A 26,564-nucleotide genomic window follows, 5' to 3' on the forward strand; every position below is an offset into this window, starting at 1 on the left:
TAAAATAAAAAGAATTCATACAATTATAAAAGCCTGTTTCGGTATAATGTAATAGTATAGGATAAATATACACAAATAGATATAATACTACGGTAGATCTCGTTGTTCTAAATTAACTCTCTATAGCAATGAAGTACATCTGGAAGGAACACTAACAAACAATTAAGTTAGTAGAGGTCTAAGAGATACAAAGTTTAATATTAAATACATCATTAGAATTATATTAAACTTAATAAAATTAAAAGAATACATAATAAAATTGAAAAAATACGTAAAGAGAATTTGTGTATTTTTTATTTAATTAAAAATAAAAAAAATTAACTAACTATATATATACACAAATACAAAATAAATTAACGAAATTTTAAATTTTAAACTAATTACGCTAACAAAGTAAATCTTCATGAATCGGAAGTTATAAAAGACTTTAATAGATTAGGTTGCCACAAGGATTCCATTTGATTTTATATTTACCTAATTTTTTTATGTTTTACCATCTTTATCTTGTCATCAAAACTAGCATCACAATGACAGCATTTAAATCGTTCTTCCACTGCTGGCAGCGACTGCAGCAGCGGTGGCAACGACGGTTTCATTCTTTCTTGACGAGAGAAATGGTTCTAGAGAGGAGGAGAGAAGAGTTAGCATGAGTGAATTTCTACAGTAATGAATTAGATATAAGGTTTAATATTAAATACATCATTTAGATATATATTAAATTTAATAAGAAAAAGTTCGAGAATACGTAATAAAATTGAGAGAGTACTTAAAAAAAATTTGTGTATTTTTTATTTAATTAAAAATAAAAAATGACTAATTATATATATATACACAAATATAAAATAAAATAATAGAATTTTAAATTTTAAACTTTTTTATAAATTTCTAATAGTTGATTCAATATGTCCCGCAAACTAAAAGATGGTATATATGGAATTAAAAAGAATTTGAGAAAAATTCTAATAAATTCATACAGAATTTACGAGGATCGTCCTATTAGATATAATGTCAATCATATTTTTTATGAACTAGCATAATTTTAAGAGAGACAATTTTTAGACATATAATACTTATTATTATTATTTTTTTTTTATGGAAGATGTGAATTTTGTTGCATTCATTTTGTTTACCTGCATGGATATATATCCACTTTTGATTACTATGTAACATGAAAGAGAGAATAACATGAATGATGAAGGCATCGGAGAAATCCTCTTTTCAAAGATAAACACAGTTGGAAAGGTTGGTAGATTAATGTTCTGGTTGGGACAATGAAGAGAGCAACATGATAATATCTATTAATTCTTTTCATTAAAGAAGTTGTTTCAATGCATATTTTTTCTAAAAAAAATTATAAATTTAGTGTCCATTGTTAACAAAGTATTTGAGCTTGTGGAGGCTGTAGAGTGTTAGAAATTCAAAGAAGAGTTTAGAGAAGTTTCTAGTATGGGGTTATGAACATCAAACATGTATCTTCATACGATGGTTAATCTTTTATTTCTAATATAATTGATTTTGAAGTGTTTTGAAAAAATATAATAATAATAATTGAGCTAAATTTGTGAATTTTGTTCCAATTAAATTATGGATGGCTTGATCTTTCTTCAACTCGGGAAAACAAGATTGGCTTCTTCAAAACCTTCCCAAAAATCCATTAATGGCTACTGAGGAAATCAAAGCACAGAGCATGGAGATTCTCAAATTATGTGTTCAATTATGTAAATGCATTAGCTACCACTTGTTACTTGAGTGTCAAAGTGACTTACAGGTGTATGTATATATAGTATTTTTTTGTTTTCTGAATTTATAAAAAAATTGTAAAAATAATAAAATTTTATTTTTTGTTTTTACTTTTTTTTATTATATAAAATTTTAACAATAAAACTATTAAAAAATTAAAAACAAAAAATAAAAATACAAATTAAACACATTCTTAGTGTTTATTGCTTTAAATATTGGGATCTTAGATATATAAACATAGTATATAAAACTATCTATTAATAGCTTCATGCACAATACCATCGTTATCATTAATAAAAAAATATTATTTTCTATGGTGTTTAAATTTTATAAATAGAATGTAATAAAAAAATAGATCCCACCATTCAGTTGGGAATCTAACTAAGCTTGAATCGTGATCATCCTTAGGTATAATCCCATCATAAAAATTTAAGAACAAGTACAGCTAAACAATGAAGATATTAAATAATGCGAACAATAAATATATCGAATATTTATTTTATTAGGTGATGGATGATTATTCTAATATTAAGATTTAGATGGATAATTTAAAAGTATAATATATTTTGATTTAATTGATAATTATTCATATTAATAATTATTCTAATATTATTGATTACCTAGCATAATCCAAAATTTAATACATAACGAAGTAGTAATTAAAATGTTACTCTCTGTTTCTTGTTGGTGCCAATGACAATGAATACCCTCGATCTGCATATGAATGTCTTCCATTTTGACAACACCACCTTTGTCTTCTTATTGGCACTTGCTTTGTTTGGATTTGATCACTTTTCTGCCATGGTGGAGGTAGCTACTTTTTCCATTTCTCTTTGTTTCTTTTCCCTTTTAAAGTGTGTAATGTTAGAGTGATATATATGGATTTAAGGGACGGATAGATATGGCTTATAAAGAATTCACTACATTATTTAAAAAAAAAAATAGACAAAATGATAGTGAACCAGCAATTACATAAAAAGGTCGAATCATTTTAATTCTCCTTTTGGTCATATTTAAATAATATTCCAAATACCAATAAAATTAGGATAATTGGGAAAAAAATAAGAAAAGGAAAGAGGTATTAAGAGAGATCAAATAAAGTTTTAAACAAATTAATATAGTTGTTTTCTTTAAATCTACTTTGTTTTTTAATAAAATTTATTGCAATAAAAATTAAAGTATTGACTAAATCTACAATACTACAACAACAATAACAATAAAATCTTGTCCCACTAAATGAAGTCGGCTACATGAATCAAACGGTGCCATTGAACTATGTCATGTATCATATTTATAGAGAGACCATTTACATATAGATCTCGTTTGATTACCTCATGGATGGTCTTCTTAAGTCTTCCTCTGCATGTCACCCTTTGTTCATTTTCCATCTCAACTACCATTCTGACTAGGGGATCTGTCGGTCTTCTTCTCACATGTCCAAATCACCTAAGATGTGATTCTACCATCTTTTTCACAATGGGTGCTACTCCAACTCTCTCCCTTATATCTTCGTTCCTTATTTTATCCAATCGTATATGACCACTCATCCATCTCAACATCTTCATCTCTGCCACACTTAGTTTATGTTCGTGCTCCCATTTGGCCGCCCAACACTTTGTACCATAAAGTATAGCCGGTCTTATAGCAGCGCGATAGAATTTACCTTTAAGTTTTAAAGGTACTTTTTTGTCATATATAAATTTAGATGTACTCTGCCATTTTGACCAGCCTGCTTGAATCCTATGATTTACATTCTGTTCAATCTCTCCATTATCCTATATGATGCACCCAATATACTTAAAACTTTTAACTTTTCGTGGGATATTTTCTCCCATCTTCACCTCTATATTAAGATTTTTCCTTCGCATACCAAATTTACATTCCATATATTTCGTCTTACTACGGTTTATACGCAGACTATACACTTTTAGAGCTTTTCTCTATAAGTCCAACTTCTTATTTAGGTTTTCCCTTGACTCTCCCATAAGGATAATATCATCGGCAAAAGGCATACACTATGGCATAGGCTCTTGGATGTGCTCTGTGAGTACTTACAAGACTAATGTAAAAAAGTATGAACTTAAGGATGATCCCTGGTGTAATTCTAAACCAATAGAAAATTTCTCTATCACACCACCTTGAGTCTTCACACTAGTTGTGGCCCCATCATACATGTTTTTAATTGCCCAAATATATGCAATCCTTACTCTATTCTTTTCCAAAACCTTCCATAAGACCTCCTTTGGCACCCTATCGCACGCTTTTTCCAAATCCATAAACACTATATGTAGATCCATTTTATTACTACGATACCTCTCTGTCATCCTTTTTAACAGGTATGTCGCTTCGGTGGTGGATCTGCCTGGCATAAAACCGAATTGATTCTTTGTTACTTGTGTCTATTTTTTCAACCTCTGTTCTATCACCCTTTCCCATAACTTCATGGTATGGCTCATGAGTTTGATCCCTCTATAGTTTTCGCAACTTTGTATATTCCTTTTATTCTTATAGATAGGTACCAAGGTGCTCTTTCTCCACTCATCATGCATCTTCTTTGACATTAAAATCTCATTAAAAAGCTTGGTTAACCAATTGATGCCTTTTCCTCCAAGGCCCTTCCAAACTTCAATCAGGATATTATCAGACCTTACTGTCTTGCCATTTTTCATCTCCTTTAGAGCCTCTTTTACCTCGAAGTCTCGAATCCTGCGATAGTAGTCAAAGTTTTGATCTTCTTCCCTTGTGCATAACCAACTAAGGCTCTGAAGAGTCTTATGTCCTTTATTAAATAACTTGTAGAAGTAACTCTTCCACCTTTTATTAATCTTCTCCTCTTGAGGCAGCACCTCTCCGTCTTTATCCTATATGCACTTAACCTGATCCAAATCTCTCGTTCTTCTTTCACGACTCTTTGTGATTCTATACATATATTTTTCTCTTTCTTTCATGCCTAAAGACTGGTAGAGACCCTCATATGCTCTTGTTCTTGCTTCACTTACAACCACTTTTGTCTCTTTCTTAGCCGCCGTATATTTTTCCAATTATCTGTATTACGGCACAAAAACCACTCTTTAAAGCACTCCCTTTTTTCCTTTATCTTTTCTTGTACATCTGCATTCCACCACCAGCACTCCTTGTCTCTTAGTCATATCCCTTTAGATTCACTAAAACTTTCTTTTGTTGTTCTTCTAATAACTTCTACCATCTCTCTCCACATCTCCTCCGCGCTTCCATTCCATCCCACTTTACCTCTTCTCCTACATGTCTTAGGAAGCTTCTTTATTCCTCGCCTTTCATCTGCCACCACCTCGTCCTTTAATTTTTCGTATGATGTCTTTTCCTTAGCTTTTGCTCAATGCAAAAATTCATGACGAGCATCCTATGTTGTGTTATTAAACTCTCTCTCGAGATAATTTTACAATTGATGCAAAAAATTTTATCGGACTCTCTTCAACAAGAAGAAGTCGATTTGAGAACTTGTCATGCCACTCTTTTAGGTTATAAGATGTTCGTCTCTCTTTTTAAAACATGTATTTGCGATGAGAAGGTCAAAGGTTGAGGAAAAGTCCAAAATAGTTTTACCATCGGCATTGATCACCCCGAAACCATAGCCTCCGTGAACACTTCCATACCCAGTCACTTCTCTTCCAACATGGCCATTTAAATCTCTTCCTAAGAAAATTTTATCTCCGGAAGGTATGTCTTGGACCAAACTCTCTGGATCCTCTCAAAACCTTATCTTGTGTTGTTCGTCTGAACCCACTTGCGGTGTCACGTGAAAAGTACCTCCCTCCACCACAAGTTTGATAGAAATGATCTGATATCTCACCCTCTTAACATCCACTACGTCCTTCTTCCACTGCTTATCCACAATAATACATACCTCATTCCTATTCTTCACCTTTCCTGTATACCAAAGTTTGAATCCAAAAGTATTCAACTCCCTAGCCTTCACACCAACCCATTTTATTTCTTGTAGGCACATAATATTAATCTTCCTCCTTATCATGGTGTCCATCACCTCCATGGATTTTCCTGTTAGAGTGCCTATGTTCCATATCCCAAATCTCAATCTTCTGTCGCTCCGACATTTACCTTTTACTTTGTGAACTAGCTTATTTACCCTCGTCCGTTTACAAAAACACGGAAACCCTTGCTCATTTAACACTACATCCGGACACCAATGCAGCGGTTCTTGCTTATTTGACACTATACTTGAGCCATACAGCGCGTTGCTTCTACGCAACGACCTAACTTTAGTGCAATAACATCTTTGATTCATGTCATGAAGATTCGACTAAGTTTTTATGTTGAGTGTCAAAGATTTAATACAACCCTCATCTTTTATCCGGGTTTGAGACGGACTATGCACCGCAAGTATAATATAAGCGGAATTTGACTAAACCTAAAATATATTATAAAATTTTATTCTATGTATTTACTCATTTAATTTTAGTTTGAAAGATTTTATTTTAAATTTGTGTGTTTTTTCCCTTCAAGTATCATTTCGATTACATGGAATCTTTATGTTCTTATTTTTCTCTATAAATACTTTTGATGCATATCTATACATTTCGTTGACTTAGATTATTTTTAGTTCATAATGTTCAAAAAAAATAATAATAAAAAAGTCTACACATAAAATTTTCTTTTATCAAGAATCAATTGAATAGATATTTTTATAAACTAGCAAAATTTGGTCCAAATATAAATTTAAAAAAAATCAATTCAAACTAGATATTTTTTTTCCCGTTTGGTCAAAAGTTGTCAAATGTTTTTATTTTATTATTATTATTTTTTTGTGTTGGACATGATGTTGTTATCATTGTTGAATTCATTACTAAAAAGCCTTCACGTGATTGGGCCTTTGTTATTGATAAACCATATTGGGCGTTTTTATTCTACGACTTTACTTAGCCGTTTTAACTCTTCCTTTGTTAAGTCCCAAAAATTAAAAGGTTGGTTGTTTCAAAAAAAAAAAAAAAAGATTGGTTGTTAGTTTGTTACTTTTATAGTTTGAATAATCTATTTGACACGATTAAGAATTGTGTGTTAATCTGACCCACACACAAAAAAAAAAAGAATTGTATGTTAATATGTAAGAATTATGAAGTCTATTGATATTAATATTTGTAATTAGGTGGTTATTCTATAAAAATATCTGTATGAAACTAATAATCTTGTAACTAATTTTATAAGTTTTATTTTAGGAAAGTAAACATCCAAACTCATCCCAATGAATTTTAGATTAGACATTTTGATTTTAATATTTTTTTATTCTAAAGATTTTCGACAATTATTCTTGTCAAACAGATTAATTATTTGTCACTTTCTATGAAATTTTTAATATGAATAAACAAGTTTCTAATAAAATTTATTATAAACAGTTAAGTAAAAAATAACATTATAAAATAAATCAATCTTATTTTAAAAGTTTTGAGAATATAAAAATTTGTTGGAATCAAATTATTGTATGAAATAACACTTTTTCAGTATTGGATGAGTGTGAAAATATATATGGACAAATAAGTGAATTATATTTATCTTTTCTCATGGTTATTAATATTAAGTATATACAGCTATTGTATTTTTTGAGGGACATCTATGATACAATGATTCAAATGTCTTTGTTTACTTTCTGCTAATTTTTTGAAATGACTCTAATCAAGGTTGAAATTATGAAGCTTATCATCTCCCCAACGTTCTTCTCTAATCTCTACAGAAAGCGAGAGACAAAGACACCTAATCTACCCCAAGAAAAAGAAAAATGGATTTTTTTTATATTTTTTATTTTGTTTATGCGTGCTTAATAAATAATTCATTATTTCATGGTTTAAGAAAAAAAATATGTAAAACAAAAAAAAAACTTAATTTTGATGTATTATTATTGTATTATACTATTGAAAAACTTTTAAGTATATCGTTTCAATGACTTTTAATTATCGGTTTTAATTATAAAATATATATAATATATATAATTAAAAATATTAATATTTTGATATACTTAAAAGCTTTTTTTATATATATGTTATTTTAGTAAAAATAATTATTTTTTATATATTATGTAAATAATTATTAAAAAATAAATATAACTAAATTAATATTTAATTTTTTTATTATTTTAAGTTTAAATTCAAGATAATAAGTCATTAGAACTTTCTACCTTGACAAGTGACAAGTGTGATACATATAACGAATGGACCAAATTTGTCAACATGACAATTGTTGCCAGATAGAGGGAGTAATGAACTTGAATTCATTTTTCTTTCCCTTTGATTTCTTGCAATACATTATACATCTGCTTGTTTACTTTCTTGCTATAATTGGAACTAGAAATGGAATTGCAATTAATAATTACCAATTAATGATTAATAATAACACCGATATATTTAGAAAGAAATGGGGACAAAGGTTAATAAATTACTAGTTTACTACTATTATATGTCGTGGACATTGACATATTAAGCTGCAATCAGTGCAGATTTTCTTAAAAAAATATGCAAAGTATTAAAAAAAAGTAAATTGGATAACCGACAGAGAACATAGAATAGAACACTAGAATGGACATTTTGGTAATTAGAAAATGGTAGTAAGGGGTGGGCAAATACCAGCAAATAGGACGCTTTTTTATTTTTAGCATTATGATTCAAGTGGTATTTTTCTAAGAGGAAGAATAAAGAGTCAATAAAATATTTATACAATGTGTACAATTGAGATTTAAGAAATATTAGAGATATAATTATTAGTGTTATTTTTTTTTATGAGTGTAAGTTTTTAGGATGAGTAATTTTATGACATAAGATGTTTATTATCACTAGTACCGAGATGATTATTTTAGATATTATGTGTGATATTTATTTTAAAATTTATATAGCCTATTATACACAATTACACATTATACAAATATTTCATTGGCTCCTAACAAGACTCATTTTTTAATAATGTGAATATTTAGTATATTTTTTTGGTGTAGATAATACAAGTTTGAGAGTCAAATTTATGATTTATAATTTTTTTCATTTACAAAAATGATCCATCGATTACTTATTCTTTAAAAATTTGAGAGTCAGATCTTTCTATTATCCAAATCAAATCTTAAGTTTTGTTTTGTAAACAAAACTAAGCTTCCGATTTATTAATTTTAATTATAAAAAAATTATCTCCATATCTATAAAAAACACAATATTTTTTGTATAATTAAACATAATACATTCTGAATTTCTATAACTAAAAAAAATTAACCCAAATAAGATTCTAGTGTCTTAGATGGAAGATTCAGTACCCACAGGGGATACTTATTGGATTTCGCTAATGCCTAATTTTAGAGATGATGGGGAATCTTAATGTGTTTGGTAAAAAAAAAAGTATAGTTTTTTTGAAGAATAATATGTTGTTGAAGGTAATAAATAAACTAATAGGTTTTTGGGTTTTTTTTTATAATTTTATAAAAAAAAGTGATTAGTCATATTAGATTTGTTAAAAAAATTGAATTATTGATATAAAATCTAACAAATAAATAATTAAGATTTGTTTAATTTATAAAGAATATAATATTTTTTTATTAAAAATTATGTTCTTAGTTTAAAAAATTAAGAATATTTTTAAAAGTTAATTAAAATATGAATATACTTTTATACATTAACAAATATCTATATTTAATACTCTTATTTTTTAATTTATCAAATATTGTTGCTATAATTTTTTGAAAACCATCTTTAAAAGACAAAGTTTAATAAACTATTTTTATAAACCAAAATTTTACCAAATTAGATCTTAAAAACTTTGCAAATTGCAAGAATGTAAATTGGTGTTTAAAGAATTTTGAACCAAGTCTAAAAAATTTAACCATTTGAACCAACTTCAACCACAAGTAAACCATTTAGAGAGAGACATAAGAAAAAAAAATCATAAAAAAACAAAAAAATAAGTTTTTAATTTTTTATCGTAAAAATAAATAAGTCATCGATTAATTAAAAATACAAAATATCTCTCATTTTTTAAAATACGAGACATCTAAATCTTTATAAAAAATTGATTTATTCTTATATATTTTAAATAAAAAAATTTATTATATTTTAAAAAGTTGGAGACTTTTTATATTTTTTAATTAGTAAAAAACTCATTATTTCGAATTAAAAAATCAAGGACTTATTACTCATTTAAAAACAAATTGTGTTTTTTTTTTTTTTTGAAGTGTAAAAACTAAAAAGAGTTGAAGCCTGAAAGATCTAAAAACACACATTCATTCACTTTCATTTGAGTGGCTCACACATACAAAAGTGTGTTTGTTTTATGCGTGCGTCTGTGTTTTCCTTTTCAGTTTTCATCCTCAAAAATCCTTTTGCATTCTTTCATTTGACATAATCCTTTTATCTCTTTAACTCTTTTCTCTATGTCTCCATAGGCAGACATTTACATAACAAAGAAAACAAAAGAAAATAATGAAGCTTCTTACAATAATGCTACTCATGTTGTTCCTTATTCTCCACAAACCAAGTTTCCTTCTTTCTTCAACAATTGATTACCCTTTTGCTCCTTCACCTCAAATTCAAGCCATTTCTACATCAATGGCTTCTTCACCTTCATCCCCTGGTACTTACTTCTACTCATTCAACACCTATCCTTCTCTCTCTTTCTATTTGTTTCATTTTCTTTGTCTTTTTCTTCTTCTTCTTTCTTCCATTTGTTGTCTTTATCACTACCTGCTCCTTCTTATGACATTTCTATTTCCAAGAGTTTCAAAATTTAAATTTCAAAAAAAAAAAAACATATGGTAAGCACTTAATGCAGATAATGTGTAGTAACTCCTTTACTCATTAGTCTTTTTACATGTCTTCGAATGTTTGGATCCTACTCTTCTGCTTAAACTCTCTTAATTTGTCATTAATTGCTTGAAATTAGACTGATAATAATAATAATAATAATAATAATAATAATAATAATAATAATAATAATAATAAGGATATTTCTTTTTTTTATTTTATTTTTGCTCACACTGTTATTTAATATTTATTGAACAGGTTTTGAACAAGAGAATGAAAAGCAGGGCATGGATTCACACAGGAAAATGGTGATAGCTTTTGTTGTTGCCAGCACTGCACTTAGTGCACTCATTTTATGCCTCTTATTCTTCTGGATTTATTATCATACAAGCCATTCATCAAAATCCAAAAGGACAAGTGTTCAAAACTCAGGTACTTCTTATTTAATTTTTCTTTTCACTATTCCATTTCAGAGATTTATTCTTGTTTTATTTTTTCAACATTAAATTTGTTTCTTTTTTCTATTTTGAAGGGCAAGATGCTGAGAAAGGGGCATATTTGAGCAAATTTAGTTCTATAAAGATGGTGGGTAAGAAGGGTTGTGTTCCAATAATTGATTATAAGCAAATAGAAAAGGGCACAAATAATTTCAAGGAGAGTAATATTTTGGGGGAGGGTGGTTTTGGATGTGTTTATAAGGCTACTTTGGATGATAATTTGGATGTTGCTGTTAAAAAACTTCACTGTGAAAATCAATATGCTGAGACAGAATTTGAGGTAATGCTGCTCATAATCTTTCTTTCTCTTCCTTAATTTAGTTTTTTTTTTTTTTACAATTTTGTTGTGCACCTGTATTTTGTTAACAACTAATATAAATTCTTTTTGTTTTGTTTCTTAAAAACCAATTTAAATATATAATTAGTTAATGAAAACAGTTGATTTTGTGTGGTTGTCAAAAATGTCTAATATACTAATAGAAAAAGTATAGTTAAACAACTCATAACCAGCCAACTTTAAACAACTTCAATTAATGATTATTAATTTTATATTTTTTAAAAAAATTTAAATAATTACTAATTAATGACAATTAATTAATATGGAGTGCAATTTAAAAATGTTTGTTGGCTAGACCTAGCAGGGTTGATACTAATGATATTTTCTGATTATCCATTTTTTTATGAAATATTTAGAGTTTAATTACTAATATTATTATTAGTGTGAAAAATGTTTTACAACACTATTATTCAATTAGATATTGATAAAAACTTTTATATGATAATTATAAGTGGTTAAATTGAACACTTCTATTGCTGGTGTAATAATAATAATATATGACTAAATATTTGTTTAAATATTTAATAGCTTGATGACTTTGCAGAATGAGGTGGAATTGTTAAGTAAAATTCAGCATCCCAACATAATTTCTTTATTGGGTTGTAGCAATGATGGCATTACAAAGTTTATTGTCTATGAATTGATGCACAATGGATCATTGGAAACCCAATTACATGGTAAAACACCTTATCTTAATTTTATTTTAATGTTACCTAGTAGAGAAACAAATTGAAATAATAATAGTAATAATGAGGCCAATTATTAAGAACATATACTAATTAATCTCTATATTTTCCTGAATTTTGTGACTATGTGAAGGACCTTCTCATGGCTCAGCATTGACTTGGCATATGAGGATGAAGATTGCTCTTGACACAGCAAGGCAATAATAATCTTACCTAATCAATTCTTTATCTTCCCACTTGTTATTTGAATAATCTTATTATATACTAATAAATATGTCTAATACCTTAATATGAAAAGTTAAACTTTTAAATTTCTAATCTATTCATTATAGAGCCCAAAAGAGTTTTAAATTTTCACATTAAAGTTTTAGGCACAAATTAAGTTAAGTACATTTATTTTTGTAAGATTGTAAGATATTATTATAACATATCATTTTTCTTGTTATTTATTTCCATTTGTGTTTAACATAATATTAATTGATGTTTAAGCAGAGGATTAAAATATCTGCATGAGCACTGTTACCCTGCAGTGATCCATAGAGATCTGAAATCTTCTAATATTCTTTTAGATGCAAACTTCAATGCAAAGGTAAACAAGACAAATACCATGTTGAAATTACTATATTAATTTTTTATTTTTTATTTTTTTCCCAATTTCTACTATACATGTAGCAATATTATGTTATTGCATTTACTAAAATTTAATTTTACTTTTGTGCTCCCATTACACACTTATACTTATTTTGTGAATATTAATCAATATGATCAGATTTGTGATTTTGGGCTTGCTATAACTGATGGGTCCCAAAATAAGAACAACATCAAGCTTTCAGGCACATTGGGGTATGTAGCTCCAGAGTATCTTTTAGATGGTATGCCTACTCAACTTTTATATAAAAAAAAGCTTGCTTGTTTGCATTATTATTATTATTAGTTTAATTTTTTGGATTAACTCTAAGTTCATTATCAAGCCACTCTTCATTTTTTAAGTTTGATTCCAATCTTTTTTCCTAATATGTACTTAGTTGTTATTCTTTCCAATATTAATTGTTCTTTCTTTTTTACTTTATTTGGTATCAATTAATTATGAGTAAATTTTTGTTTTTGCTAATAAAAATTTAAAAAGACTTGACAAATCTATTTATGAATGAAAGGGAATTTTTTGTGTGACAAAAGTATCTAAATATAATTTTATTCGTAGATAGATTTATTAACATTTTAAATTTTTATGAGTGAAAATAAGAGTTTATTCATCTTTATGAGTATAAAGTTATTTTTTATTTATTAATAAATTTTGAATTTTTATAATTAGAAATAATAATTTACTCATTATTTTTTCAAAAGTATGGTACTTTGTAGGAATCAATAGTTAATAAGATCAATCCACGTATGCTCTTTTTATTTAATGAAGTAAATTTATTTTAAAAATAAATATAGTAGATACATCCATCCATTAAATAATAATATCCATTTATTAGTCAGATTGTGTTCACAAGTGTCTCTAACTTAAAATATATAAAAAACTTGTTTGTTTGTTTCATTTATTGGGTACTTATTCATAAACATAGAATATTTTACCTAATACCATTATGACAAATGTCTTTTTCTTTAAATAAATTCATGTTTTCTAGTATCTTTGTATTTATATTCCGAGAAAATCATGACTAACAAGGAAATTCCAATATGTTTAACAAAAATTGCAAAGTTTTCAAGTAAGCAGATCCAAGATAACATTTCTTTTGGACCTAAATGATCTGTCAAACTTGTGGTGTGTTCTTGCATTGGGAATGTAGCAGCTGCCCCAAGTGACCTAGCAACTCTAATAAAATAATACATTATTAAATTGCTTATGTTGTTTGTTACACTTTGCAACTCATGCATGGTTTGCTCTAGTTGCTTCTTGTCAGTGATTTAAAAATAATATATGATCATAACTACTAACTAGTGTGGTAAGCCCTGCATACATTGAGTGAGGTGGAGGATTTGATTATTGTCTCAAAGATGGGAAACATTGCAAGGTTTTTCCTCAGTTGAAAATTTAATTAATTTGGTGTGGGGTTGTTATGTAGTTTAATTATTGTCCTTTCTGAGTTAAAACTATATATTAAACTTTCAGATATAAATAAGAGTTTAGTTTAGAGTAAGTGTTAAGACCGTTATGCCAACGAGCTATAACTCAAATGGTATAAAAGAAGTGTTAAGACTGTTATTAGTGGAAATTTTTTAATTTTTTAATAAATATATAAAAATTTGAATTATGTATATTTTTTGTAAAATTGTTTCAGTTGAGAATTTTAACATGTGTTTTTACAATATATATTAACTAAATTCTATAAACAAATTGAATTATTTTTCAATAATTTTTTAAGGACATTGAGTAAACAGCTAGAATTCCTACTAGTTTGACTTTTTGGAACAATATTTTTGTTCCGATATTTAATTAAGTTTTATGTTGACAAAGGTAGTTAATTTTTATAGTATCTAATTAGATATTGTAAAAAAATATTGGATTATCTACTAATAAGGAGATTAAAAGTAGATTATATAATTATTTGGTTCCAGGTAAATTGACTGATAAAAGTGATGTGTATGCTTTTGGAGTTGTGCTTTTGGAGCTTCTATTAGGAAGAAAGCCTGTGGAGAAACTGGCACCATCACAATGCCAATCTATTGTCACATGGGTACTAATTTTGTTTTTAATTCCAAGGATTGAAATTGAATTTGGGATTTGAGTGACAAATGGAAATTCTTGATTATTGCAGGCCATGCCACATCTCACAGACAGATCCATGCTTCCAACTATTGTGGACCCTGTGATTAAGGATGCAATGGATCTCAAGCACTTGTACCAGGTTTGAGAACCTAGTCAAAATTTAGACATAAATTTCAGTTTTTATGGATTACCCTTTTTGGCAATTACATTCATCATCCTATGTTTATTCTAGAGTTAGTAAAACGTTCTTGCTTTGTATATATGAATTAAGTCTTAATGTATTATCAGTGTAAAACCTTTTTAATCAACTCTCACTTTTGTCTCTAACAAAAGATATAAAAGGATAAATTTGTTATTTTTAAAGACGAATTTATCTTAAGGTGATTTTAGTTAGAAAAAAAAATTTGAGATTTACTCAATGTCATTTTGAAATAGTATTTTTCTCTTGTGGAGTAAGGCTAAATGCATATATATTTGTATATAAATACATATATTGTTGAATTCATTTTTAATATGTATTTTGCATTTCAACATGTATTTTATATGAGTAATTAATTTTCAATTTACACGTAATATATATTTGGTTTCTATCCCATGACAATAGGAGACAGGGGCACAGAAACAGTGAGGGAGAACACAAACTTTTGGGATCATTATTGTGTTTGGTTACTAGTGGTTAGAATTTAGAATGAGAATATCTTAAAGGGGCAAAATAGAAATATACAAGGAAAAGAAGAACAAAGACATGTTGGAAAAACAATTTCCCACCCTCTCAATTCACATCCTTGCATGGACACAAATTTTTGTCCCTTAATATTGCATGTCCTAGTAATCAAACATCTTTTGTCCTTTGTTTTCATGTCTTTATTGTCTTGGATTACTAGGACAATAGCCAAACAGAACCTTTGATATCTAGTGTAACTCAAAAGATAAAATTAAATGATAATAACTCTTTCAGCATCAAAATTATTTTTATGTGTGTGTAGGTTGCTGCCGTGGCTGTGTTGTGTGTGCAACCGGAGCCGAGTTACCGGCCGCTGATTGCGGATGTTCTGCACTCACTTATTCCTCTTGTACCTGTTGAGCTTGGAGGAACACTCAGAGTTCCACAAGTGACACAACAAGTTTTACCAATTGATGATGTTGCTGAGAATTCTAGTCACTCAATTTGAAGACAAGACAACATCACATAGTGATAATAATCCAGGGCATGTTTTTGTCATGCTGCTAAAACCAGTTAGGCTTAGGCCTAATAATCAAGGTAGGAATTCTAAACAGAGACATGATAATTAGGGTCTGTTTGGTTTCTGTTTTTATTTTCAGTGTTGCAAGAAAAAAAGTGAAAAAAAAATAGAGATCCTCCCCATATTCCCTCCAATTTTCACTTTTTTTTTTCCTGCAAAATTTTGATAACTAGAAATATTGAAAATGAAAATCGACCAAACTTGTCTTAAGCCTAAATGCTGTACAAGAGGATGAGAATGTTCATGACTAATGTAAAGAATAAACTAATTGCACATTTTGTATATAGTGGCACTTTCTTTTGGAACAACGAATAATTTCAATGATCTTATTTTCTTGAGATATTTAAATAATCAAAAGCAGTGCGTATCAATATTGAGAACAAGAGTTTACATACATGCCTATCAATTTATTTATGTATAATAAATTATCATTTCACTAAATCATTAGAAGTAAAAGTGATTTGGCTGATTTTATTCGATGGTTTCTTTGGAAACCGGTTCCTTGGGAGTGGGACCAAGATAAATTAGGGAAGATCTTCAAAGATATTTTAATATGGTAACTTCTATGAGGATGAGTGACTGAGTGAGGCATGCATCAATTCTGTTAGAATGCAGTTCTATGGTCCATGCAAGAACATGGTTCTTGACTCGAGTATAAAGATTTTGCACCTTGTTCTCTCTGAAATAGAACTAACACTCATGTAAACTAAAGTAACGAATGAAGTGTTGAACTTACTTAAGTTGCATTGTGCCAAATTTTAATGGTAAAGAGATGTATCTTAGCTTGATTTATGAGATATTTTCATTATACCCAAGGTCCCAAACGTTATTTAAATATTAACTCTACAGAATATTAAAGAGTCAATAATTTTAGTTAAAAAAGTTAACTAGTATTAATTCAAATGCGCAATATATATATATATATATATATATATATATATATATATATATATATATATATATATATATATATATATATATATATATATATATATATATATATATATATCACCTAACATCTCTCAATTTAGCTTTTGGTAAATAAGAAATTAGCCACAAACATTGCATATATTTAGTTCTTAAGGATCAAATCTAGGACATTATCTTTAAGCAAGCCAACTAACTAGCACTTTTGTTAGCCTATTTAAGTATCATGGTTTCCTATCAATTATTTATTTTATCTGGATCTTTTGTATACACCTTTTAAATACCTTGGGTGTTTTTACAAAATTTAAATCAAATACACAATCACTTGTGTAAATAAAAAGAACAGTACATTTTGTCTTAATTTTTAGAAAATCATGTCATTTCTTTCTTCTTTTTGAAAATCGCCAGAAAACTTATTTTTTGACACAAAGTTGATGGTTTACTCCTAAAAGAATAACAACACGGGTTGACATTTTTCTATCAAAATAAATTATTTGATCATATACTGAAAGCAGGATTATAAAGAAAGAAAGAAAAAGAAATTCGAAACATAAAAAGAACTGATAACATCTGAAGCACATATAGTGAACAAAACTACTGTTATTAATATAGTCTATTCAATCTTACAAACCATAAATGTTAAGAAACAGACTCATTATTCATCAAGTTTTAGATTCAACTTGCTTCAAGTCTATGAGAAGCTAACTCATTATGCATCAACACTTTGATTCATACTGCTATATAAGGTTACAAAATTTCCTAAGTTTCCTTCAGGTACATGCATGTGTGGCAAATCAATGCACACATAATGTATTATTGTTTTCAGGTATGTCACCCACAGTGGTTTGCTATATAACACTCACCAAAAATAGAAGTTTTGGTTATGGAGCATATTTAACTAGAGTTTTCAGCTGACATTATGGTATGAATCAATGATAGCATCAGCCAAGTATTCACATTTGGCCAATGACAATCCTGCCAGTGAAATCCTTCCATCCTTTGTCATGTATACATGCCACTTATTGGTCATATTGTCACTCTGATCAACCAAGAGGAGAAAAACATTCAGCAAATAGAATAAGAATAGCAATATAGCTACATAAAATTACATATTGATATCATGACAAATTACTCTCATTCCCCTTGAGTCCTTTACATTATGTGATATTACACTGAGCATGCTTTGGTTCATCATATCTACATTAACCTCCCCTTAGTGTCAGATTTTAAAAATACTAGAGAGGACAGTGTCATATTTTACTAAATATAATGGTATTTAGGGTAACGTGATCTATATCGTGAGAGATCATAATAACTTTTTGACTGGGAGAAAAACAAGAAAAGACATAATTTACCCTTCATATTAAGATATAGATTCAAAGAAATGAGAGAAGATAAGGTGACTCAAATACCTGGTTCTTGTTCAAGCCTGTGTATGAGAACATGCCTATCTGCTTAAGTATGAATGACCAATCTTTCCCACTCTTATCTTTTGAAGAAATACTATCATATAGCTTCTGCCTGACATTCTTTATCCTTCCAGCCATCATCTCCATCTCCGCTTTCCATTCATCAAAAAGGACAGGAGTTCCAACAACGTTGGCGACAATCCTGGCCCCGTGAACTGGGGGATTAGAGTACATTGGTCGTGCTAGCCTCTTCAATTGGCTCTTTACCCTGAAAAGGCATATGAACAGAATTGCGGATTATATAATCAACATTACCAAGGCATAAATAAAATCAACGATATCTTTCTTAAAATGATTGAGCATTTTGTCATGATGGTTTCATATCAATATAGCATCAGATTCCAACTATTTCATGCTACTTGTACTTAAATCACCTTGCCAGAATGGGAATAAACATGCATGAGAAGTAACAAAAGTAGACTGATTCAATCTTTTACTTAAACCATGATTAAAGAAAACAATGCAAACTCAATTCATCATACCTTGTTGCAGATTCAGAAGATGATGAAATGACATTCATTGCTCCAATCCTTTCAGCATAGAGACCAAGATTTTTACTGTAAGATTGGGCAACAAGAACCTCCATGCCACGTGCCACAAACAATCTCACAGATGCTGCATCTTCATCAAGGCTTCCACTAGCAAATCCCTAAAAATTAAAACCATTTAGAATATAGCAACATTGTGAAACAGATTATATATAATATCTACCATTTATAAAAAGTATCCATATTTTTATCTACAGCGATTATTTTTCACAATTTCATATGCAAATAGTGTTTTGATACAAACCATACAAAAATGAACTAAAATAATTGCTTATTTACCAAAAGATTTGTACCTGGTAAGCAACATCGAAAAATGGAATGTGGTTCTTCTGTTGAATTACATCTGCTATTTTTTCCCACTGTTCAGGTGTTGGGTCAATACCAGTAGGGTTATGAGCACATCCATGAAGTAGCACAAAAGTTCCTTCGGGGGCTGCCTATGAAAATGGAGAAGTATACAATTAGGTAAGAAAGCACTTCCATACAGAATAGAATTGAGCTTAAAAATTAAATGAGAAAATTTGTGTTTCTATTTCTTATTCAAATTTCTATCACTAAATCAATTATTTGTCAAACACAATTTTACAGTGCAACAACATATCTTAATTAAAAGAATGATATTGATTATATACTTCAAGTGAAAGTTACATTTGGAAACAATACATCAATTTTGATAATAAAAGAAGAAAGCATAAAGGCATAAAAAACTAAGATAAATGAACAAGAGAGAAAAAGATTAACTAGAAAGTACAACAAAACACAGTTCTTAATTCTGAATTAGGATATAACCTTAATATCTTCTATCATGCCCTCAAAATCCAAACCAACTGTCCGGGGATCATAATAACGGTACTCAGACCATGGGACCCTAGCATCATTAAAAATATTCTTGTGATTACCTGCAAGACAGTATTGTTAGCCATGGTGAATGAATTCCCATTTTTTTTCAAAGGTAATGATTAAGTTGACAGAGGTAAGGAATGAATTGCACACCCCAGGTGGGAGCTGATATCAAAACTTTTGACCCGGGAAAATATCGTTCTATCAGAGCTGCTCCTAGTCTGAGAGAACCGGTTCCAGAAAGACCTTGGACAGTAGCAATCTGAGTGTATTTTGAAAAACAAAAGAACAAAGAAATAAAACATTGATTTTTACTCTATCATAAATAATAATCACTGAATCCACTACGTACTCTTTGTTCTTTGATTGCAGGGTTGTCTGCTCCGAGTAACAACTCTGCTGTTGCCTTATTAAATGCAGCCAAACCCTCAATAGGGAGATACTGCATATACAGGTTAAATCATAGTCAATAATCTACCGGGAAATAATTCCATGATAGACACAAAAAGCATATGATGCAAAGAAAATTACCTCTTTGTTGTCACCTCTCTCCAGCATAAGATTCTCTGCCTACACATTCAGGAAGAAAAAAAAAATATCAGATCAATCATCAATGTTCACTCAATTTTGAAAGTCCTGGTTTTTTGAACAAGAAGTAAAATTAGCAACAAACATATGACGAGAGTTATAAAAAAAAGAGGATGAAAATAAGCCATCAAATCACTGCATGGTTCACACCATCAAGGAAAGAACATAGACCTTCTTCACAACATTAAGCACATATGGCTGTAGTTCCTCTGTCCTGTAGGCCCCAACTCCAAGGTTGAGCTTGACATCATTTGTGTCTGCTCTAAATGCTTCTGATACTCCAAGAATTGGATCAGGAGGAGCCATCGGAATGCCCTCAAATCGAGAAACATTAACTGCAACAGTCATAGAGATCCGTCCAGAAGACTGCAAATAAACATGATTAAAACCAGATTTAAAAAGAAGGGGGGGAGGGAGAAGAAAAAGAAAAAAAGAATTCAAGATCTTGAAAAACTTGAATGTCTATTCACCCTCATGGTTACACCCTTAAATCACAAACTTATAGTTTGTCAAAATTCAAATATCAACAGAAAAGGTGGAATATAATAACTCTCAATTTGAATTGAGTTTTGAACATCAACAACAAAGCCGTATGTCAACAAGTGGAATTGGATCATACAACGCTGAAGATCTAGTCATAACATGTCTATCCTCATACCACTAAAATATAAACATCTTTTAGTTTGAATTGAACAATTAACAAAAAGTTGCAAAAGTGAGGATATTACTATTACAACAACAACAAAAACAAAATTCATTCCTCACTAGGTAAAGCCAATTACATGAATCAAACAACGTCACTGTATTTTGTTGATTAAAGTGGGTATAATTTTACAAAAAGAAAAAAAAAAAGTATAGTTGTTGAAAAAAATATTACCAAGTCTTACCCAGTTGATCAAACAGTAATAACTAATCAATAGTGAACCAACCAACCAAAGCAAGGAAATTTTTTTTTATGCAAAAAAAAAAAAAGAAGAAACAATTTAACAAAAAATTCTAGTAATAACTAATAAGGTTGTTCCCTGGGACATAGTAACAGTACATAGTAACCCTTGAATTTGAAGAAAAGTGTAAAGTATTTACCTTGCTAAATCTCAACGTACTTCCTCCAAGCTTGGCCTTTCCCTGTTCAACTCAACACCAAAGTTCAATACCAGTTATTTTCTTTTCTTATTTTTAATAAAATAAAAGAATTTAATTATTAAAATGTGTGTATTGGTGCAATTTCTGAAGAAAGGGAGTACCTTGTGGGTTTCGTTAATCGACAGTGAAGAAGCATTGGGAGAAACACACTGTGTAGCTATGGATAGCACTGAAGATGCCATCTGCAACAAATTCAAATTAGAAATTAACAAACAATTCAGAATATAGAATAGAAACTGTTGATTAGTTAAAAAGAAATGATTAGGATGATTAATGAAACAGAAGCAAGTAGAATATTTGAGGTGTGAATAATTATTAATCATTAATAATTCATAATTAAGAGAGACAAAAAAAAGATAAAGTGGCGTACCGAAGCGAATTGGGGTTGAAGAAGAGAAAGGCTAACTTCAGAATGAGATCAAAGTTAAGAATTTATGAGTAAAGAGTGTGAAAATGAGTGTAGTGACAAAGTGAAGAAGCGGAGAGAAAAGAATATGGGCGAAGAGATCGAAGTTAGAAGAGCCTCACGTTGTTTGATTTATCACCTTGTGATTTTATAAATGTTTATAATAATGTTATGATTATAATATAATACAAGGTTAGAACTTTAGATATGATGTCACCGGGATTTTGATTTGTGATGCTGCCTTGCTGCCCATAATGTATTCTTACAATATTTATTTTTGTTTAAGGGTATCCTTGACAATTCACACGGGATTAATGTAATGTTTGGATTGGTAAGCTACTACTGTACTAGTATGAGTATGAGGTAGACTAAAATTGAGTTTATGAGAATTTGAATTTCAAGTTTCTTATGCGTGTTTAAAATTTTTTAATGGTATAAAATTGAATTGAATTTTATTAAGAATTAAATTCAGTTAAAAGAATTGGATTTTAATATTTAAAATAAATTAATAAAATTATAAAATTGAATTAAATTTTATTATTTAAAATATTTATTAAATAAATTAAAATTTTATAGTAAATAATTTTATTTTTTATTAATATAATATTATATTTAAATAATAAATATATTTATTTATTTATTAAATTATATAAAATAATTAAAAAATTATATTTTTTAATTAAATTTTTTTCAACTAAAATTTGTTTATCTCTTTATAAAAAAAATTGGTTCAATCTAAAAAATCAAATTTTAAAAAATATTGTTATTAAGTAAAAAAATTAAATGGTTCTCCATAATTAATTTCAATAACAAACTAATAACAAAAAATAAACGTGAACTATTAAGAACCAATTTATTAAGTGATATAATAATATAACAAATAAAAAAATAGTTATTAACAATAAATTATAGCAACTAATTAATATCTTATATCGATTTAGCTCTATTCACTTTCACTCCTTCTTAATTATGGCCTTTGGACGTGGTTTTGAGCTCATGATCACAAGAAGACATTTTTAGTTATTATTTTAGTAATTACTTATGAGTTCATGAATTGATGTTAAAATTGACTAACAAATAACAAAGAAGTACTTCTTGAGTTCTTGTTTGAAGTTTGATTCAAGAGTGAGGTCAAAACATAGAGTATTCAATTTATTTGTTGTTTTTTATTTTTTTTGGTGACTTAAAAGAAAATAAACAAAAATTAAGAGAGAAAAAAAAAACAAGAAACTGTTTAAGAAAGGCAGTTCCGTTGAATACTACTCTCAAACTCCTTCCAAGGCAACGGAAGCTCCACTTGGGGAGAAAGGGTTCTCATTGCAGTCTTTGCCATGATGTCTGCTACTGTATTTGCATCTCTCAAGATCAACCGAAGATCAGCACGCCATTTTCAAGACATGATATCTCGAATTTTTAACACTAAAGGATCAATAAACCCAGAGCAATCTTGCAAATTATTGACAATAGTAAAAGCCTACACATAGTCTGTCTCACATATAATGTCTCTTTGTCCCGAGTCCCATGCTAAAAGAAAGCCTCTCCAAATAGCAAATAACTCTCCTTGCAAAATGCTACGACTCTCAATTGTTCCCAGACAGCCTCGTTGCCACCTTCCCTTCCAATCTCTGCTAACACAAGCAAAACCAACTCGAGTACCACTGTTAGGATAGCTAGCATCACAATTAATCTTAAAGGTACCCATTAAGGGGGGAATCCAAGAGCCACTAATGGGTGAGGGGATAGACAGTCGTTGCAACTCAAAAATATTTCGGAGCTCCTTTTCCAAGGACAAAGCCATACCAATCACCTTGTCTGTGGTCCAATACTCGTGAGGATGAAAGATCTCGTTATTCCTCGAACGCCAAATCCACCAGAGACCAGAAAAGAATCTAAAGGGGCGTTGTTTGCTATTATGTAAGAACCAACTCATCAAATCCACTGGTTGATCGGAGATCTCTAAAGCTTGCCAAACAAGTTGGGCTTTTGGACAATCCCGAATACAATGTAAAACCGATTCCTGACCTGAGAAACATCGTGGACAGCTATCCGTGTGCGAAATGCCCCTCCTAAAACGAAACGCGGCAGTAGGAAAAGCCTCCCGAAGACATAGCCAAGCCAAAAATTTGTGCTTTTCCGGAACATGTTGACACCAAAGCCAAAGCCAATTACCCCTATCCTTCCAACTAAACATCTTCTTACTGAGCCACAAATAGCCACTATAAGCATCATAAATCTTTGAAGCCGCACCAGTCCAACACCAACCGACCTCTGAACCAGCTTGAACATCTGGATTGTAAGAGTTAATGTTGCTCTGCAGAGACTGATTCAGAGGAGAATATATATTCTTAAGGTTCCACTGTCCAGATGACCAAAGGTCCAAGATCCTGAGATCCGAATCAGAAATGTGAACATAATCCATCTCCTGACACAGTCGCCCCTCTCTTCTCCATTTAGAAAACCAAAAGTTTTGTTCCAAATCCCCAATGCACCAAATAAAACCTTCCTTCAGGATATCCCAAGCTCAACATATACTCTTCCAAACATAAGATCCCCTTCCTCGAGACCGACTAAAACAATCATCCTTAAAAGAATGATATTTCTCCGTCACCAGTTGAACCCATAGCTTATCGGGATGGTGAAAAAGTTGCCAAACTAGTTTTCCAAGAAGAGCAATATTGGCACAAAAAGGATCTCTAATTTCCAGACCTCCAAACTTCTTAGGGGTGACCAATACTTTCCAGTTAACTAGATTCAGGCCTCTACCATCAGCTTGACCCTTCCATAGAAAGTTTCGCATCATGGACTCTATCTTATTAGTTACCCCTTTAGGGAAGAGAATACTTGCATGCGATAAGTAGGAATCACAGTCACTACCGAGTTGAGCAAACAGAGTCTGCCGGCCTTATTAAGCAATCTCCCTTTCCAGCTGGCTAGCCTTCCCCGAATCTTGTCCAGAACATCGTTGAAAGTTGCTCGTGTCACCCGAGAGTGATTAAGGTTTACCCTTAAATACTTGTCCAAGTTTTGGACGAATCTGATGGAGGATACTCCAGTGAAAATCTCTTTTCTTGTCGCTGAAACATTCCTAGAGTATAGCGCTTTAGATTTCTCCACATTAACCTTCATCCCAGAGGCTCTGCAGAAATTTTCCAAAGCTACCATTACAGTTTGAACATGCTATTTTTCAGCTTTACAGAAAAGAAGCAAATCATCGACAAATATCAAATGAGAAATTCTTGGACCCCCTCTAGAAACCGCAACCGGCTTCCACAAGTCCTTATCAACTTGCTGATTAATAGAACTAGATAATCTCTCCATACACAACACAAACAGATACGGTGATATAAGATCTCCTTGCCTAAGACCCCTGCTCAGAGTGAAGCTATTTAATCTATCCCCATTCCAGAGGATAGACAGTGAAGAAGCAGTGACACGATGCATAATCAGATTGACTGTCGGAGGAGGAAAGCCAAAACTCACCAGGGTTTGTTTCAGAAATCTCCAATCCACTTTATCGTACGCTTTCTCCATATCAATCTTAAAGGCCATGGTGCCTTTCTTTGACTTTGTCTTATTTATGAAATGGAGAACCTCTTGTGCTACAATGATGTTGTCTGGGGTTCCTCTCCCCGGGATAAACCCTCCTTGAAGGGGCCCAATAATCTCTTTGACATGGGGATGAAGTCTATTGACCAGAACCTTCGTTATAACTTTGTAAACCACATTACAGAGACTAATTGGTCGGAAATCCTTCATGGAAACTGGGTTTTCTACCTTCAGAATAAGAACCACAAGAGTTTTCATCATCCTTGGATCCATATCCAAACCAGAGAACGCATGACGAACCATAGTCCAAACATCAAACCCAACAATCTCCCAGTATTCTTTAAAGAATAAAGCTTGAAACCCATCAGGGCCCGGCGCCTTAAAAGAATGCATACTGAAAACGGCGGACTTAACTTCTTCCAGAGTAACTGGCGCTGTGAGGCTACAACAGGCTTCATCATTCAGGGAAGGCAGCGGCACATCACCAAGACAACCTAAGTCTACATCCTCCGACTGGTAGAATAGGCGTTTATAAAAGGATTCAGCTTCCCTTTTAAGGACATCCGGGTCCATTTCCCATACCCCATCTTGAAGAAAGAGACCATGAATCTTATTATGCTTTTTCCGCACAAGAGTCTGGACATGAAAGAATTTGGTATTTTTATCCCCAAATTTTACCCACTGCTCTCTGGATTTTTGAAACCATAAAAGTTCCTCCTGCACAAGCATGTTATTAAATTTCTCAATTAGCTATTTTTCTTTTTGCCACATAGACAAATCTTCCATTACTTCAAGTTGCTTCTGAAGAAAATTAATCTGTCTCTCTAATTTGCATTTTCTAACGAAAATGTTGCCGAACACTTTAGAATTAAACTCCAAAGAGTTCTTCTGCACTTCTGAAAGCTTGCCATGCATCTCTCTGTAGCCAGCCTGCCATGACTGGTTCACAATATCTCTGTACCCCGGATGAGTTGCCTAAGCCGTAATAAACCGAAAAGGTCTATTATTTTTCGGTTGGGGACGACCTGCATAGCGTACTAGGATAGGACAATGATCAGACTGAAGCCTATTTAAAATTTCTACGTAAGCCTCTGGAAAGAGAGATAGCCAGCCACTAT

At 30.4% G+C, this 26,564-nt stretch overlaps 2 protein-coding genes across 2 annotated transcripts; one reads left to right on the forward strand and one right to left on the reverse strand.

Moving 5' to 3' along the window:
- Positions 1–9,962: 9,962 nt before the first annotated feature.
- On the forward strand, positions 9,963–16,287 carry LOC112697535 (probable receptor-like protein kinase At1g80640). The gene is made up of 10 exons (XM_025750766.3): positions 9,963–10,332; positions 10,761–10,934; positions 11,035–11,279; positions 11,881–12,013; positions 12,156–12,219; positions 12,515–12,611; positions 12,792–12,894; positions 14,585–14,703; positions 14,785–14,874; positions 15,722–16,287. Exons 1-10 carry the CDS (start codon positions 10,182–10,184, stop codon positions 15,905–15,907), a joined length of 1,362 nt encoding a protein of 453 aa, XP_025606551.1. The 5' UTR covers positions 9,963–10,181; the 3' UTR covers positions 15,908–16,287.
- Positions 16,288–17,488: 1,201 nt separating this feature from the next.
- LOC112697536 (aspartate aminotransferase P2, mitochondrial) lies at positions 17,489–22,144 on the reverse strand. Its single transcript, XM_025750767.3, has 12 exons — positions 21,865–22,144; positions 21,596–21,676; positions 21,435–21,476; positions 20,523–20,717; positions 20,295–20,333; positions 20,116–20,205; positions 19,917–20,025; positions 19,713–19,822; positions 19,217–19,360; positions 18,858–19,024; positions 18,319–18,583; positions 17,489–17,945 (listed from the first exon to the last, which is right to left on the reverse strand). The coding sequence occupies exons 2-12, from the start codon at positions 21,674–21,676 to the stop codon at positions 17,814–17,816; spliced, it is 1,374 nt and encodes a 457-aa protein (XP_025606552.1). The 5' UTR covers positions 21,865–22,144; the 3' UTR covers positions 17,489–17,813.
- Between the last annotated feature and the right edge of the window lie 4,420 nt (positions 22,145–26,564).

This window comes from Arachis hypogaea, chromosome 16, assembly GCF_003086295.3.
Source record: "Arachis hypogaea cultivar Tifrunner chromosome 16, arahy.Tifrunner.gnm2.J5K5, whole genome shotgun sequence".
Taxonomy (NCBI): domain Eukaryota; kingdom Viridiplantae; phylum Streptophyta; class Magnoliopsida; order Fabales; family Fabaceae; genus Arachis; species Arachis hypogaea.